Genomic DNA, 16,044 nt, shown 5'->3' on the forward strand with positions numbered 1-16,044 from the left:
TCCGTCCTGAGGGGCTCTTCATGGCAGCCACCTCAGTAAAAAACTACCCAAAATTTTATATCTTTGTATTGTAGACACAGTCTGTTGAGTTTAATTTAGAAAGCTTCTACCTGTGTCAACTATAGGCACACCTAAAATACCCTTTAGACAAACCTAAGGCGCCACGGGCCTGGCAGGGGTGAGGGTCCCTTCTGAGGGGCCCCTCATGGCGGCTGCCTCAGTTGGCACCCGTGTCTCTCCCTGCCCTGTGAGAGGCTGGTGAGCACCCTGCTACAACCTGCCCCATGCTGTGTGTTAGATCTTCTTCTGGTTAATTAATAGAAGGCTTTCCTGATGCCTTGTTCCTCAGTATTTTTTCAATTTTTAATTAATTTGGCTAATGTTGTACCCCTGCTCTGTATCTGTTATTTGCCTTTTCCTCAAGCCAGCCTGCCTGGAGCAGACTTGGAAGCTGGGATAGTTTCCATCTTTCTCCAGGTAACCAAAGGTCCTCATATAATTATTTACTGCTCAGGGGAAATGAGATAACTGGTACTTGTGTGGATCTGAGCAATAGCATATTTTCCTAGAAGATGGCAACTTGACATTGAAAAATCTCAAGTGAAAAATACAGAAAAGCTGCATGAACTGAGAACAGATTTTGCTCAAACTTGAGTTGAATAGGAATGTTTACAAGCTGCTCTTTTATTCCAGGAAACAGTTCCTTATTCCTGGGAAGAGTTTTATGAAAGCAGAGCATCTCCTGTGGTTATGATAGCCCAAAGGTTCCAGTGCCCTGCCCTGCCAAGCACAGCACAGGTAAAGAGTCAGGATGACTGAAGGAGAGGGCCCTGTTGTGTTGTCTAACAGTGGGAAATGGGGAAAAATAAAAAGAGGGACAGATCTGAATGAAAATTCATCATCATTTAGAGCTCTGCTGCCACTACAATGAACTTCCTACTGCATTTCAAGTAAATACTATTAGAAGATTGAGTTAATACAATCTACTTATATTCAGCATGTAAATTTGCTGAAGAAGGGGGAGCTAATTACAGGAAATCAACAGAAAATATCAATGAAAGTAACAGTTCAAAACCACAAGAAAGAAATCAGTGTTGATAACTATTATTTTCTCCAAGCATAATTATCAGCAGCTGAACATGTAAATCTATGTTTTGCAATTGTGAAATTATATTGACAAGTAAATGCAGGAACTCTTCTCTAGAAATATTTATGGTAAGTTACTCTGTAAACTTGTAGGCCAAGAACTAAATGTCTCCTTTTTTAGGCAAAGAAAAGGTTCATTCTCATAATGGTCTCTACCTTAAAGATAAATTAGCTATAATCTGTTGTTATGAACATAATATTTGTTTTTAAGAAGAAACAATAAATCAGTTTATAGCTTGGTAGTAGCTGAATGCTTTAGTAGATGAGAAGCTTTCAAAACACATAATGAATTTTAGAGATCCATCTTTAGTATGTGATAAAAAGAGTACATAATTTCTGTGAATAGAAATCCACCTGTAGGTGTGTGTAGATACTGGTAAATATAAGAACTCACACTGGTCGATGGTTTCTTACTGTTAACATTTGTTACTTGTAATAACAGCCAAAAACTTGGCTGGTTTGGATCTTTGCTTAAGAGGATTGAGCCTCCTATGTCATTTACTTTCATTTTATTAGGGAGACCTATCAGGTTAAGTTTACCTTCATATGCAGTATTTGTTTTCTCCATCTTTGGTTCCAGTTGGTGCTATCAAATCATTATTTATTCAAATAATTAGTGGGAAAAGTAGTAAGGGTTGGTGTTTGAGATTATAAAAACAGGAGATACCACTCAGTGGATATTCTGTGCATCATCATGTGCTCTTGTCTGAGAGATGCAGTCATTCTGATACCTGAGGAGAACACAGTCCTACAGCTGTCTGAAGCAAGACACTTCCTATTTATCAATACTTTATTTATGGAACAGAGTTAGAATCCTCAGCAGATGGCTTTGTCATGATCAGTAATAAATGTGATACAGCCTTTACACATGCAGACATGTTTCTCAGCAATTACAGTCGTGGTTCCTGTACTCAACCAGCCTGGTGATGAAGGGTGTATGTGCCCAGCTCTGTTTCTTGTGGTGCACACCTTGCCTCCTAAAGTTTGTGGTTGCTGCTAACCCATTTTTCACATGAACAACTAAGTTCTTTTACTGTTCTTTCTTTCTTCCCTCCTGGCACATGTAACATGAATCACCTCTTTGCTTTTTACTTGCCCAGTATCAGATTTGCATGTGGATGTCAACAGGAAAACAAGCAGAGAGTTTCTGTTCTCTGCAGGGAGGCAGGAATGGACTGGGAATGGGCAGTAATTGGATCTGGAGCCTGGTGCATTTAGCCACCAGAGGACTCTGGTTCTGAAACAGCTTAGCACAAAACAGGAGTTAAAACTGCTTCCCCCCTGACCTTGGGACCATGCAGCACCTTTATATCCTACAAGAATTATGCATTTATCTTTTAATCCCATTATATAAATCACTGCTTGAATCTGCTTGTTTGCATTTTTTATCTGGCTGTATTGCTATTTGTCATTCTTGTTGGAAGCTGGATCCTGGAGACACAGGTAAGAGAACAATCTGCTGAACTGCAGCTGCAGCTTCTTGCAGCACCCTTGATTTTTGTAAAGTATTAAAAAACCCTTTTATTAAAACACTGGGAAAAAAAGTCGGGAATCTGAGGGATTGTCTCTTTTCAGTCACACTAAATCTGCTTAAAGAGCTTCAGTATTTCCTCTATAAGGTGAAATTAGAATCACAGCAGACTTTCCTTTGTGCTCAGCTGGATTCTTTCAAGCATCCAGATCTCAAAAGTTAGCACAATTTCTACAAACTTTTTAGGGAAATATCCTTCAAGTAATATTTTTAAGCTATGATTTTTAGTCTTATTCGAAATGTATGTTAAACAATAAAGTGTGACAATTTCATTTAATGAACCTTGAATGGCCCTGAGCCTGTAATTATGATATGAAAAGGATGTTTTCTATAGAAACAAACTGTTAGAAAAATCTTTTTGCTATAGATGGAAAGTAAAAGATGGGTATCTCCAGGAAAAATGTAAATAATGGCATTTCTTTGGAGCTATTGTAGGGTAGTGTGTAGTGAGTAACTAGCAGTCACAGGTTTGTCTAATCTGAATTCCTGCATTAGAAATAAATTAGTATAAAAAGCATATGTGAGTTTAAAAAGCTGTTGCTTGCCTGAAGCTTTTCATTCTGGAATCTGCCCTCAGTATCATCTCCTTGGCCCAAGGTAGCATAAATTGGTTGATCCTTAAGGTGTGTGTTTAGACTCACTTGTTTAGTAAGATTTAATGAAGGCTTTGGCATTGTAATATTTGAAGACATGTTTGGATTTAGCATTTTGCATAAACCCCGAAAACTACTCTCATTTGGTGGATCTGTGGAGTTTAATTTTTTTTTTTTTTACTTTAGCTAAAATGTTTTAGACACTGAATGAAATTTTTAATTTTATGAGAATGTAGGAAAAAGAGCTGTAGATAATCACAGTAAATGTAGTTAACAGAACATAGCAGGCAGAGGGCTGCAGTTAGTAGCAAGTTGAAAAGCTGACAGGCCCTAAGAAAACTGATATGAAATATTAAAAAATATTAGAAGCGGTGCAATTTATGTAAAGAAATGTAACAAAGCCTTTGAAACAATTTTGAATAAAGGTTATGAGATGTTCTGCTGGTAGTGGTTGTGAGGTAAGGCCTTTCTTTTTATTTGATTTGGATTCAGGGCTGGAAGATGGGAGGTACAATAGGACTACCAGTTGAATGTTTGCACCAAAAAGTATTGTTTGGCACTATTTCTTACCAGTTATATGACTAAAAAAAGGGGCCCTGTCATACAGTTGCTTAAACTAACTGGGATGACTAGCAAGGAGCATCCAGAGTTAGTCCACCCCTCTGTTCATTTAAGTAAATACAGATTTTATGGTGAAACATTCACTTTCTTGTCTTACAAGTAAATAGATGGGGGAGTACTCAGCCCTGGGTAGTTTCACATTTCCATAGCCTTACTGTGAATTAAACCTGAAACATCCTGTCCCCAGCATGCTCCATCCACACCCAGGCTGCTTTGCCTTGCAGTGCTGTTGGTCACTGCTGGACCTTAGTAACAACATGGCTTTGGTTTGGCCTCTCTGATATTTCTGTTTGGGATCTTGTGACTGTGCAAATTGTAGGGACAGTGTCTTCAACTTTGAGGATGCAAATTTCTGAAAGATACCAGTCCTAATTGCAGAGCAAAGGATGTGAACAGTATGTGAGCTTTATTTGGCTTTTATATTCCTTTATTGCTTAGTGAGCCTGTCAACGCCCAGAAATCTTATCCTGTAGCTGCAGAAAGCAGCCCATCCCAGCACAAATATTCTGCTGGGTCTAGTGCAGGCTTGTGCAACTTGTATGCAGGTAGATTTAGGCATAAAAGAAAAGGATTATACCATCTTGTGAGGTGCAACATGTAAAAACCATTTCAAGATGAAGGTTTTTTCTGCTGAGCTCCATGTAAGTTGCTGGCCTCATTTGTTAGGATTTGTTTCTTGAAACTTGAAGTCAACCTAGAAATGTACCAGAACTGCAAAGGCAGGTTCTGTGTCAAACTGTTGCAGCTTGACATTCATGAGCCTGTTGTTCAAGTGACAAGATGGTAGCTGACAGTTGCAGGGAACAGAGTTTATCACAATGATGTGAGTTTTCTGTTACAGTCACACAATAGAGAGTCCAAAGCAACTCTTCTCCACCAATTCCCACTGATAAATTCCCCTTACTTCACAGTCTGCCTTCCCTTCTGGCAGTAACAAGCTGCCCTTGTTACTGGAGGAGTGATCTGCCACTGGATAATGCTTGATTGTGTCAAAATAATTTGCTAACCATCAGCAAGTTTAAGGAAAATTATAGGAAAAACAAACAAACAAAATCTTTCATAAACACAGTGTATACAGAAGACACCTAAATTGAGGTTATTTGTTTATTCACTGAAAGTACAAGACTTAGAGAATGAGCAGCCATTTCCTTCCAGGAGACCAGCCTGCTAGCCAGCCACTAAACACCCAAGATGCAACTCAACCAAGGTAATTAGCAGCTCTCTAATTGGTTTCCTTCATATAGCATCTAAAACACTTTAGATGACCTGAAGAAGAAAAAGAAGGGTTTTCTTGCAGCAGAGTTTTTATTATGTTACTGGAAAGTTGGTTGCAAGGAAGAGACCTTGTGGCTTTCTGCAGAGAATTGTTGGAACAAAGGGTTCAGAGAATTATCCCAAAATGAAAGAGCTAAATCAATCCTGACAAATAGAGTTTTGCTGCATATGTTGACAAATTTTTACCATTGAAATACCCCCCTTTTGAGTTCAGATATTTTCAAATCAAGTTTCTGGTGTTGAGAATAGATCCCTTAGAATCTCCCTTCAGAGTTTTCTTTCATTTCAAGTTGCATTGTCTACAATTATGTGTTTGGATGTGGTGCAAGGCACTCTGGAATAAAATCCACACTTTCTACAAAGTTAATATTTGCTATCTTAGTTACTCCTAGTCACTATGGCTCTCTTTGTACCATTAAGTCAAACATTTTTGATGATGTTCTCTGGCTCTGAAGGCCGTGGCACAGCATGGCTTGCATCTCTCTTCCTCCTCCAGACAGGGTGGTCATTAATATCTCCAGTGACAGCCTCTGCCCTGCATTGTCCAGGCAAGTGCCAGTTCCTACAGAGCCATGCCAGGGAAGGTGCTCACAGTGGGTGGCTTGAGCCATTCTCTGGATTTTGTTTAGTTTACCAGTATAGAAGTAGCCTAAACATCTGAACTGGTCTCTCTTACATCCTGGGAAGTAATTTGTTCAGTCATGTGTAGAAACCTCCATGTTAAACCATAGGCCTGCTCTGGTGAGGTGCAGGAAGTGCTGCTGTAGTTGTGGTGCTGGCGGAGGTGCTTTGCTGTTGCAGTGCTGGGTTTCATAGGTTGAGTTGACTTTAAGGCATTTCCTAATTAATCTGTGTTTTCTTTAAGCAAATAGCTTCATTGAATGTTCTTTTTCAAAACTAGACTTAGTAAAATTAGAATTGCTTCAACTTGTGTGAATGAATTTGTGGAAATCTTGGCAAAAGCAAAGATTTGCATCTTAAAGCATTGTGAACTCATTAAAATTCTTCTCATGGATAATTAAAGAAAAGTGAATTAAAAAGAAAGTTTAACAGTAAGCAGCTCACAGGCACTGCGACATTTCAAGCATGTTAAAATCAGAAAGAAATAGCTTTTGTAGCAGTAGACTCCTCCTCTTGTATTACGTGTTGTTTTTTCCAACAAATAACCAGTTACTGTTGGTTTCTTTGGTTCTCCAAGTAGCTCATTTATGCCTGATCTGCACAGCTTTTCAGCATATTTGTGACCAGCTTTGCAGGGTTTGTCAGCATGCTTAACAGTGGAGAGATCCTCACAACACAACTGCAGACTGAAAATGCAAGGAATGTTTCAGGAAGCTGTGAAAATGGGTAAAGTAGCTTGAGCATTTATTTTAACAAACTCATACACCAACTTTTCCCAGCTTAAGTTTCTCTTGTACTACTGTGAAGATGCACAAGAATTTTCCTGGTATCTCTACTATCTAATGAAGGATAAGGTGTATCTTTTGAGGCTAGAATAAGAGAAAATTGTTAATGAAGATTATAAATAGGTTTATTCTCCTTTGCTAAATCCTACTTTGACTTTAAATCTACTAGCATCATTGGGTAGGTGATATGTTGCTTGTATCTTATTGGCATATAGGATACACCTGTATAATGTTTATTTTATAGCACAGAGGCTATTTAGCCTCTTCTCTTCTGGATTTGGGGGGGTAATCCTCAGGTAATAACTGATCTTTGTGACAGACTATCTTCTTCCTGTCAAAGGCAGCAGAACTTAACCAGGTAACCCATCTCTTAGAGGTGGGAGTGGGGAAGTGACGTTTAGAGGAGTGTATTTTGATGTTTGTGTTACCTTTTACAAAAATAATCCTGGTGGGTGCTGTCTCCTCCTTTCTGTCCTAGGCAGCACAAAAAGAACACGTTGTTTCTTCTACCTGTTGATCTAGCACTGGAATGGTATCTCTCTAGAGATGGAGAGAATCTCCCCATCTCTGGAGTTTTTGGAAGTACTTAAGATTAGAACAAGAGATCTCATGGGAAATATTTTAGCTTCTGATTGTTAGAAGTTGTCAGTGTTGCTAAGGACTAATATCCATTTCCAGAGACTGAATTTAGTCTTAAGTTATATCTAAGTTCACATTTATTTAGGGAATAACTTGCATGTTATGTCTCTTGGAAGATTTGTTTGATCCTTTCAGGTAAAGGATTGTTGGGATAATTTCTGCCATAATGGTTCCTTCTGTTCTGGGCTTTGTAATCCTGGGTAAGAATCATGAGGAGCAATCCAAAGACTTAATGTTTTCAGAACAGGAAGAAGTTCAAGAAATCTTTGAAAACCTTTGAATGTATTGTTGTTGCTTCTGGAATCCCAATGTAGTTAAGTAGTAGAATTGCAAGTTTTTGGTTTAACCTGTCCAAAGATCATAAACCATTATTTGACTTGTGATCTGTGTAGGTATATGTACTCTCTGACTCATGAAAGGGAGGATTTTGCTAAGTCAGTAATAATGCCTCTATTTTAGTTCAGGCATGCTTCTATTTGTGACATACTTAATAAAAAAACCCTAAAATCTGAGTTTACTTTGTTAAGGAAAAAAAGTTAAAGGAGAATTTAAAAGTACAATGGTTTGCATCCACTGCAAACAGGAAGCTTAAGGTTCCTGTGTTAGATATATGTTTAGCATTTGGGTTTTTACTGAATTTCTGATGGAAGAATATCAGACCGTAGAACTCAAAATACTTGTGATGCATTCAAAGTCTTTGGCATAAACATCTATGTTTGTTTGTTTTTGAAGATGCCAGTGCATGTTGCCATGTTCATGCTGTTGCATTAAATGCTGTTGTTTACCTGGTGTGGTTTGAAGTTAGGTAGCAAAATTCTGTCCTTTTTTTAGTATGCTGGAAGTAGGATTCCAAGTAGAAAGGACTAGACAAAGAAAATAAAATTGTATCAAATGGAAATAGGAAGATCTTTTATAAGGCTGAAATTGAATCAGTATGACCTGATTCATTCAATGAGGCAGAGATGAAATAATGAGTTCTGTGTGACCTAACTTTGCTACATTCCCTGCAAATAACCATGCAGAGACAGATACTGGGAGATTTCTGCTTCAGGTCTGGGTTTTTGCTGTGCAGGGGAGGACAGAGCCAGAAAATCTGTACCAAGGTCAGGGCAGGGTTGTAGTATGCTCCCAATTGCTGAATAGAGCCTTTTTGGGGGAGAATAAAAAAGGCTCGTTACATTGTTTATTTCTTCCCATTCAGCCATGAAGTTCTCAGCTATCCCTAAAACTGCTCTGCTCACCAAAATACATGACCTGATTTTTGAGGATATTTATTCTCAACAAGAATAAAATGCTTCAGTTCTGTTTTTTGCAACTAAAGAAATAGGTTTTACTAGAAGGTGTGTGCCGACTGTTATATGGTAAAATAGATCTCAGCTGTTTATCACTAGTATTTTGTTCTTTATTCAGCATTTGTTTAGCTTTTAACTATATCTTTGTGAGAGAAGTTGTGTGAGTAATTTGACAAAGACTGGTTTCTTGTGCCCTGGGAAAATCAAAGTTATTGTTGAATCAGCTGAGCCTTTTTGCAAGAATAGGAACATATCTGGGCTGATCTATGGCCCTGTTTTTAAATCTCGTGAGGGCATGGAAACCAATTAACAGCTAAATCTAACCTGTTCTTCAAGGGCAAAGGGGAACTTTTAAATAGAATTAATAAGGAATGTATTATAATATTGCCCTCATTTGAATAGAGGAGTAATTAGTAAATAAGATGACCAGTCATAATAGACAGCAGTGTCCTGTAAAGGGCCATGGGGACTTCCTGTGACTCTCTACTCATTACAGGAAAAATACTACATTACAGAAAATGGGGGTTTAAAGAACTAATGTGGTGTGTCATTACTGTGGGGTTTTTTTACCTTATGTCATAAAAAATGAGAAAACATCTTCAGAACATCTTGAGTAATAGTTGGTAGCACCTCAGAGTCTGGAGATAGAAACAGCCAAGAAAATATTCTATGCCAGTCTCTTTAGCTGCCAGTCTATCAAAGCTGTGGTGCTATGTTGATTTGAGTCAGAGTGACTTTATTGTCTTTGTCTAGAACTCTAGGTCAGATCTGTGATTCTGAATTTATTGTCTTTGTCACATTGTAGAAATGTGCTCATTTCTACATTCTGTCCCTAGAGTTCTGTTATAAAATACTGGATTTGGTATTTTGGTCTCTTATAGGATACATGGGGATTTGGGAAAGGATTTCTCATGAATGGGATCCAGATGAAGATATTTAGTTTCTGAAGTCTCTAGGCAAAATACCAGAGTCATTACAGTTTTCAAAGGTTACCCATAGGTAATTTAAACCATTACTTTTTGCTGCCAGAAGAGTTGGCAGATGAATACTTAATGATTCCCTCTTGAATTCAATGTCCCAATGAGCTGTTGAAAATGTCTAACACCCAATGAAAAATTTTTATGAATGTGCAGATGTAGACCCAAAGCACTCCCCAAAGCAACTCTAATGCAGAGTAAGGCTGGTGGAATGTGTATAGCTGGGATGGCCTGGAGAACATGCAGCAAGAGCTTGGAGGGGGGAATTCCTCAGTGCTGGAACAGAGATCAATATTTGGGACACTTGTCACCAAGACTGAAACAGCACAGGATGGACACTTGATTAGAAGAAGGATGTTTTGTCATCCACTTTATAGTGGATTCCTTAAATAATCAAGCCAACAAGCTGCAGGAGTTCAGAGAAGGAATTCACTAAGTTGTCCTCAAGAGAAGCAAGTAGTAAAAGATAAAATGAAAATTTATGGAGAAGTTCTGTCTTGGAAAAAGGCGTATTTTCCACTTCAGCCTATTTTTTTGTGTGTTTATTAAATAGGATTAATATTTAATAGTTAGGAAAGCCAGTTCAATAAAGAAGTATTTGAGAAAAAAATGCTTGTGCAAATGGGGATCTGCACACATTGCTCCTTAAGATAAACACCTGTGTCTTACAAAATATTTCTTTGGGCAAGGCAAGCAAAGAAAGGAGTTTAATTAAAAGGTGGGACTTTTTTGTAAGAAGTATGAAGTAACATGCCCACTGCCATGTGAATGCAGTCTCTGGTGAGCTTGTAGGTGATATGCCTGGAGGAGCAGCCAGGCAGAGGAAGGAGCTGCCCTGCTTTGGATCATCACAGTGAGAGCAGAGCAGCACTGAGCCTTCCTGAGAGCCACTGACTCTGGAAGCAGTGCTGTCAGAGCATCCCCAGGAGAGGCTGAACAGGATTGCTTTTTGGAAGAAATCATGTAAGGGACAGAGAAACTGTATGCACTCTGCAGACACTGTAACTGAGCTTTCCCTCCCTATTGGCTGTGTTCTCTGTTGCAGTCTGCAGGATAATTTCTTTTGAGAGGGCAAAAGCAGAAAAATCTTGCAATCTGCAAGTTTTATAATAAAAGCTTTGAAAGTTAAGTGGACCTGAACTGCAGTAACATAGTTGACCACAGCCAGATCACAACCTCAGCTTATCTGATAATGAACGCAGCATCTTCAACAGTGACTATGTCTTATCCATTAAACCAGAATAAGAATAATTAGTTAATAAAAATATTTTGCTGCACGATGATCTCACATGTGGTACAACAGGACCCAGGAGCAGGGTGGGAGTGGAAAAGCTGTGTAATGAAGAAGCCTCTGCAACAGGGATACCAAGAAAGGGAGGAGGAGATGGTATCTCCATTGTGAATCTGACAGCACAGGTCTGGAAGCTCAGGATGTGGCTCTGAGTGAATGTGTGGTCTGAACTACCCACTGGTTTTATGACAAAAAAATGTTTGAGTCTTCTTTGTGAGCAGTTGTTAATGTGATTTCCAAATGCAGAAGTACTTTGGCTTGCTATATGTGCATAGGGGGTTATGAGTAAATATTCTGATGTCTAAACGAATACCTTGTCCTGAATAATGTATTAACAATTTATGAATGTAATTATTTGTTCAATGGCTTATTTTTGCAACTTTATAGAAAGCCTCTCTCTCTCTCTCTCTCTCTCTCTCTCTCTCTCTCTAGAAAGGCTAATCTTTTAAATTTTTGATAATTCCTGTAGAGAGCTGCCTGGTAAAAACTTAACATTGACAAGATTACAGGAGTTGAACAGGAATAGGATAGGGAATGGGAATACCAAAAGAATGAGATGTCTTTTTATTTGCTCAAATATGTAATCTGTTTAATGAATAGGTTCCCCTTAAATTTCATAATAATATCATGGCTGCATAACAATGTTCATATTCTCTTGGTGCAGTTTGTGGTAGTAGAAATCAGTCTGCAAAAAACAGGCCAAAATGTATCCTAGAACATAAATTTCATAGTTTTTAAATTTGAGAGAAAAGCTACAACATAATTTTACAGGACACTCAGTGTACTCTGTAAGGCTTATTCAAGTGGGAGTTTCTGTAAAATGTTTCTTCCAAAGAGGAAAATGGTTTATTATCATATTAAAGACTGACTTAGTAGATTCTCTTCAGTTTTATTGTTTGTATTTTCACCAGATTTTACTATGAGGAAACAATTTAGATGACAGCAAATATCTGTTTCTGGCCTAGAGCGTGAGGTTTAAGCAGAAATTCTCATTCCCAGAACAGGAAACAGAGCCTGTGGAAGGGAAAGACTAATTCCAAAGTTCTTTAAAACAACAATAAAAAAATATGGAAATTGGTATCACGGTAAGCAGTGCCATTAATCACTAAGCATCATTATGGGAACAGAGCAAACAGTTTTTCTAGGGTGCAGTTAGCAAAAAACCACTCATTTTGTAATGATAAAAGCAGAGAGATTTAGCTGTGGCATTTAGTTTCTGTAGTTACAATGAGAAGTGATACTGTATTCAGTGGTTGCTATCAAATACACTCAGATAAAGCCAGTAATTGCTATGACAGCAAATCCAGATTGGATGCTTCTCCTCTGGTGACTCACACCCAGCAGGAAGGGCTATCAGTTACATCAATCATTATTTTACCTCACACACACATTGCTTCCTGGGTTGCAAAGATAAATCTCACTAGAGTTGTTACAGTCATGGAAACAGAGGGAAAGGAAGCTGTCCCTTTGTTAATCCCTTTGTTAATAGAGAATGTTCAGAATCTTGCTTTTCAGGTTGGCCTGGTGTGTGAGAGCAGCTTCAGTGTGGAACAGCATCCAGGGGCACAGGGGAGTGGTGGGAGCTGTGGGTGGGGTGGGCAGTGCTGGGCTTTGCCCCAGAGCTCTGGATAAACCAGCCAGCCTGAGCTGTCTCAGGTGAGAGCAGTGTGTTGAATTCAGGCAGCAGATGAGGTCATGTTTGCTAGAGCAATACATTGAAAATAAAGCCCAAATTACATCAGGAAATACTGTCATTCAAAAAACACCCATGCTAATGGAGTTCTACAGAAATATGCTTTGGTTAGTTCTAGTTGGTCAGTGTCTTGGAACTCTGTCTCAGTTTATCCTAATTGACTTGTTCAAATGACCCCCACTGTTGAATTCAAGCTCTGTGTGATTTGTAGAGGTTTTTGCTTATTATCTTTGGAATTGTAAACTTGCAGAAATCAGATGCAGAAAGTCCACCTTTAAACTGGTAGTTGGATTTTGGAAGATGCTGGCCCTGCACTAATAACACTGAATAATTTATGCAGAACCACAGTCTTAATAAAAAATTTAAGAGCCAAAGTCCAGATCTCTGAAGCATTTTGGTTTTGCTGGGGCATCTTGGCATCATGCCATGGTTCTGCAGTGCCTTTTCTCCTTGCTGCAATTTATGCTCAGTAACCTCTTGATCAGGCAGCCCCACCAATTTCTGCTCAGTTCGGTCTTGAACAGTTCCAGATACCATAACCATTCTTGGATATTTACTTAATTTTTAAAGAAATAACTCTTAATAAAAGGTTAAAGTAGAGTCATCAAAGCCACATTCTTTCACTCAGAAGCAATGGTTCTGAATACACACAGAAGTTGTTGTTGGAAGAGAAAATTTCTTAATTGTACTTTCCGGGCAAAAAGCCTCACTGGCAAATGAGCTGCCTGATTCCTGGGGACAGGTAAGAACTATGTAGCATGGAGTGCTACCAACTTTAACCCTCACAAAGATACTGAATGTGTAGGGACCCCATGGGAGTTTTGCACATTGAAACATTACCAGAGGAAGTCCAGAAGTTCAAATGTTGGTTGCTGTTTTTCTATAAAGAGAATATAATGTAAACTGAACCAGTGTCCTGTAATAGATAAGAATAAAGCAATCTAAAGAGATATTAATCTGGAAAAAGTCATTAATAATGTTTATTAAGGTTTTGAGTATCATCAGATGAGGCTTTTCTGGTACATTACTAATCAGAGTTGTTTTATTCAGAAGGCTTTTCTGCTGTTTGTTTTCATCAAAAAAGTTTTGGTTATCTTTGGACCAAGACTTCAGGTTATTTGTTTTGTAAAATAAAAAGCTTTTTTATTCACAAGATATTTAAAGCAAAAGGTTCCACTGGATTGTTAAACATCAAATATAGTTTTTCTTTAAAATAGGAAAAGAATCAAGAATTGTATCAAGTGTTTTGAGATAGCAGACAATCATATGTTCTTAAGTTATTTCTGATGGGGATTTTTTGTTTTATTCCCAAACAGATCTTCCTCGTCTTTCATTCTGTCTTTGCAATCCCACTTCATTAAGTCACCATTTCTTCCACATATCAAACACAGGCTTACCTTTCAAAATGTGGGATAATCCCCTTCTGTATTTAAATTACTCAGTTTCTCCCCAGCATCTGCCTTCACCAAGCCAGTGACTATTTTCAGATCCTCATTTTGCTTATCAGACAAGCCCTTTCATGTTTCATGCCATTATGCCATTAACAAGAGAGGAAATATCCTCACAGGCAAGCTTAGTGATGACTCCTTGTTTTCCTTCAGCTGCTTTTGTGACCTGTGCCCTGCCCTGAGGGTACCTGTGGGGAAGAGTGAGGAGGGAAAAGAACTGTGGTTGTTACTTCTGAGGGGTGAAGAGTTACAGAGTCTGCTGAGTTATTGTAAGGGAGACACAGCTTGCTTAAGGCTTTTGTGACAATAATAAATTCTAGGAGTGTCCCACATATATAAGTATTTTACAAGTGTGGTTGTTAATATGAAGTGGGAAATAGTGTCTGATGAAGTGTTTGGTCCTGCTGTTTGCTCCCTGTCCCCACTGTGTAAAAACTGCTTTTGAGGTTGTATTTATTTGAAAGCTGTGAAGGGTATTGTTTCAACTTTCTTTTTCTACATTTTGAGTTAATTTATTACTGTGAGGGGAAGGATTTCCTGAGCTTCACTCAGGACTCTTCTGTTGTACGTATGGGGAAAGAATGAAGGAAGTTCTAGCTTCTTCTTAGCCTCTAAAGCTTCTGATTCCCACCATTTGTTCTATGAAGTGAAATTAGCTAAATTAAAAAATCTTTATGATGCTATTCTTGCATAATCTGTAGTGCATTGCTATATTTGATAATTTCTAAATGCTTTTTGTTTAGGTATTTTGCACATGGAATTCTTAGCAGTCTGTCACCTTACAGACTTTTTGGGTTAGAGTTTGTATTTGTACTCTAAACTTGGTCTGTTTACTTTTAGGAAAAGTTAATTTCATTCATGTGTTAATGATAATTTGTTGTGTTGGTGACATTGTTGAGAAACTTTATTATTATAATTATTAGTATTATTATTTTTAAAATTGCCTTCTCTTCCTGGCCTAAAAAAAAAAAAAGCCCTGACTTCAGAGCTTCATCAAGGTATCAACAGTGACAATTGACAAGGTGGTGTTGTTGTAGCAGTGTCACTGTGATCAGGGTTAAGATTGGTAACTCATTCTTCATACTTGTATGGTTCATGGCCTCTTTGTGGAATTTCAAAGTTAGTGTCTTCATCTGGTATATTCCATGATGTTTTAACCAAAAGTGTGAAATAAAGAATGTCTTTCTTAGGGCAAGGCATTTCCATTGCACTAGGTCACAGTGGAGTGTGCAAGAGTGAAAAGTATTTGATAGCTCTGAACTTTCTAATTCCACCTGCTTGTATTTCAAAGTGCTTGCAAGCTGTGGTTTTGTTTACCTTTTGATATCTATTTTGCATATTTGTACGCTGATTGTAGTAGATCCTGCTAGTGCTCCTGGATAACATCTTAATAGTTCTATTTGCTTTTAGAACCTTTACAGATGCAGAGACTGTCTGCAGGGATCTGCTGCCTCATTTGGAGGAGACCCAGGGTGAAGGCATAGAGCCAGCAGGTAAATATGTTAAAGATGATCCTTGGAAATTTGAGCTCTTCTTAGGTTTGTTTTTTCTTTTTAAATGTATTTTTTATGTCTATTCTAGCAGGTTTTGAGTGACAATTTCTCAGGGCCCAGTTAATGAAAGACAAGATTAAAACTGAAGTGAGTCAGGGCAGCTGAAAATTCTTCAGGAGCTGCCTGAAAATTTGCATGTGTTTCTGCCAGTGTTTGTCTGTATTTGAAATGATGACTGGATAAAAATTAAAAATAGCTTGATCCTATTGAGAATCATGCAAATTGTTGTGTTACCTTTGGCATCACAGCCTACTCACCAGCTGTCACCTGGGGAGGATTTGGTGTGCAGTGTAGTAACTGGAGGCTTTAAAGGAATATCTGTGCTTTGGTCAATTGTGTGTTGCATCAGAGCATGTGCACACTGGTGTCATTGAATCCAGCTGCAGTGCTGAATGGCTTGCCTGAGCGTGCTGCCATGTGGCTTAAAGGAGGTTTGCTAGCAAAACTTTGGAAGTTTGCAGCCCTAAGAGAGTTCCCTGTTGCCTTGGAGAGGCTGCTACTGGTATCTAAATGTGCTCATTACAACAAAACATTTGTTCTTGGAGAAAACTGAAGCAGTGAGCACATAGCTATCTGATC

At 38.4% G+C, this 16,044-nt stretch overlaps 1 protein-coding gene across 7 annotated transcripts in view; it reads left to right on the forward strand.

Moving 5' to 3' along the window:
* Positions 1–383: 383 nt before the first annotated feature.
* Positions 384–16,044, forward strand: part of LOC134425172 (calcium and integrin-binding family member 2-like) — an 89,856-nt gene continuing 74,195 nt past the window's right edge. For 2 of the 7 annotated variants that reach the window (XM_063169494.1, XM_063169496.1), the window contains exons 1-2: positions 6,342–6,513; positions 15,323–15,405. In XM_063169494.1, coding sequence (XP_063025564.1) covers positions 6,434–6,513; positions 15,323–15,405 — 163 coding nt within the window. In that variant the 5' untranslated portion in view covers positions 6,342–6,433. Of the gene's footprint in view, positions 478–693; positions 799–6,341; positions 6,514–15,322; positions 15,406–16,044 lie in introns of those variants that run through there. The other 5 variants (XM_063169497.1, XM_063169495.1, XR_010029612.1 and 2 more) reach the window with 5 other exon arrangements.

The sequence above is a fragment of the Melospiza melodia genome, chromosome 15, assembly GCF_035770615.1.
Source record: "Melospiza melodia melodia isolate bMelMel2 chromosome 15, bMelMel2.pri, whole genome shotgun sequence".
Taxonomy (NCBI): Eukaryota; Metazoa; Chordata; class Aves; order Passeriformes; family Passerellidae; genus Melospiza; species Melospiza melodia.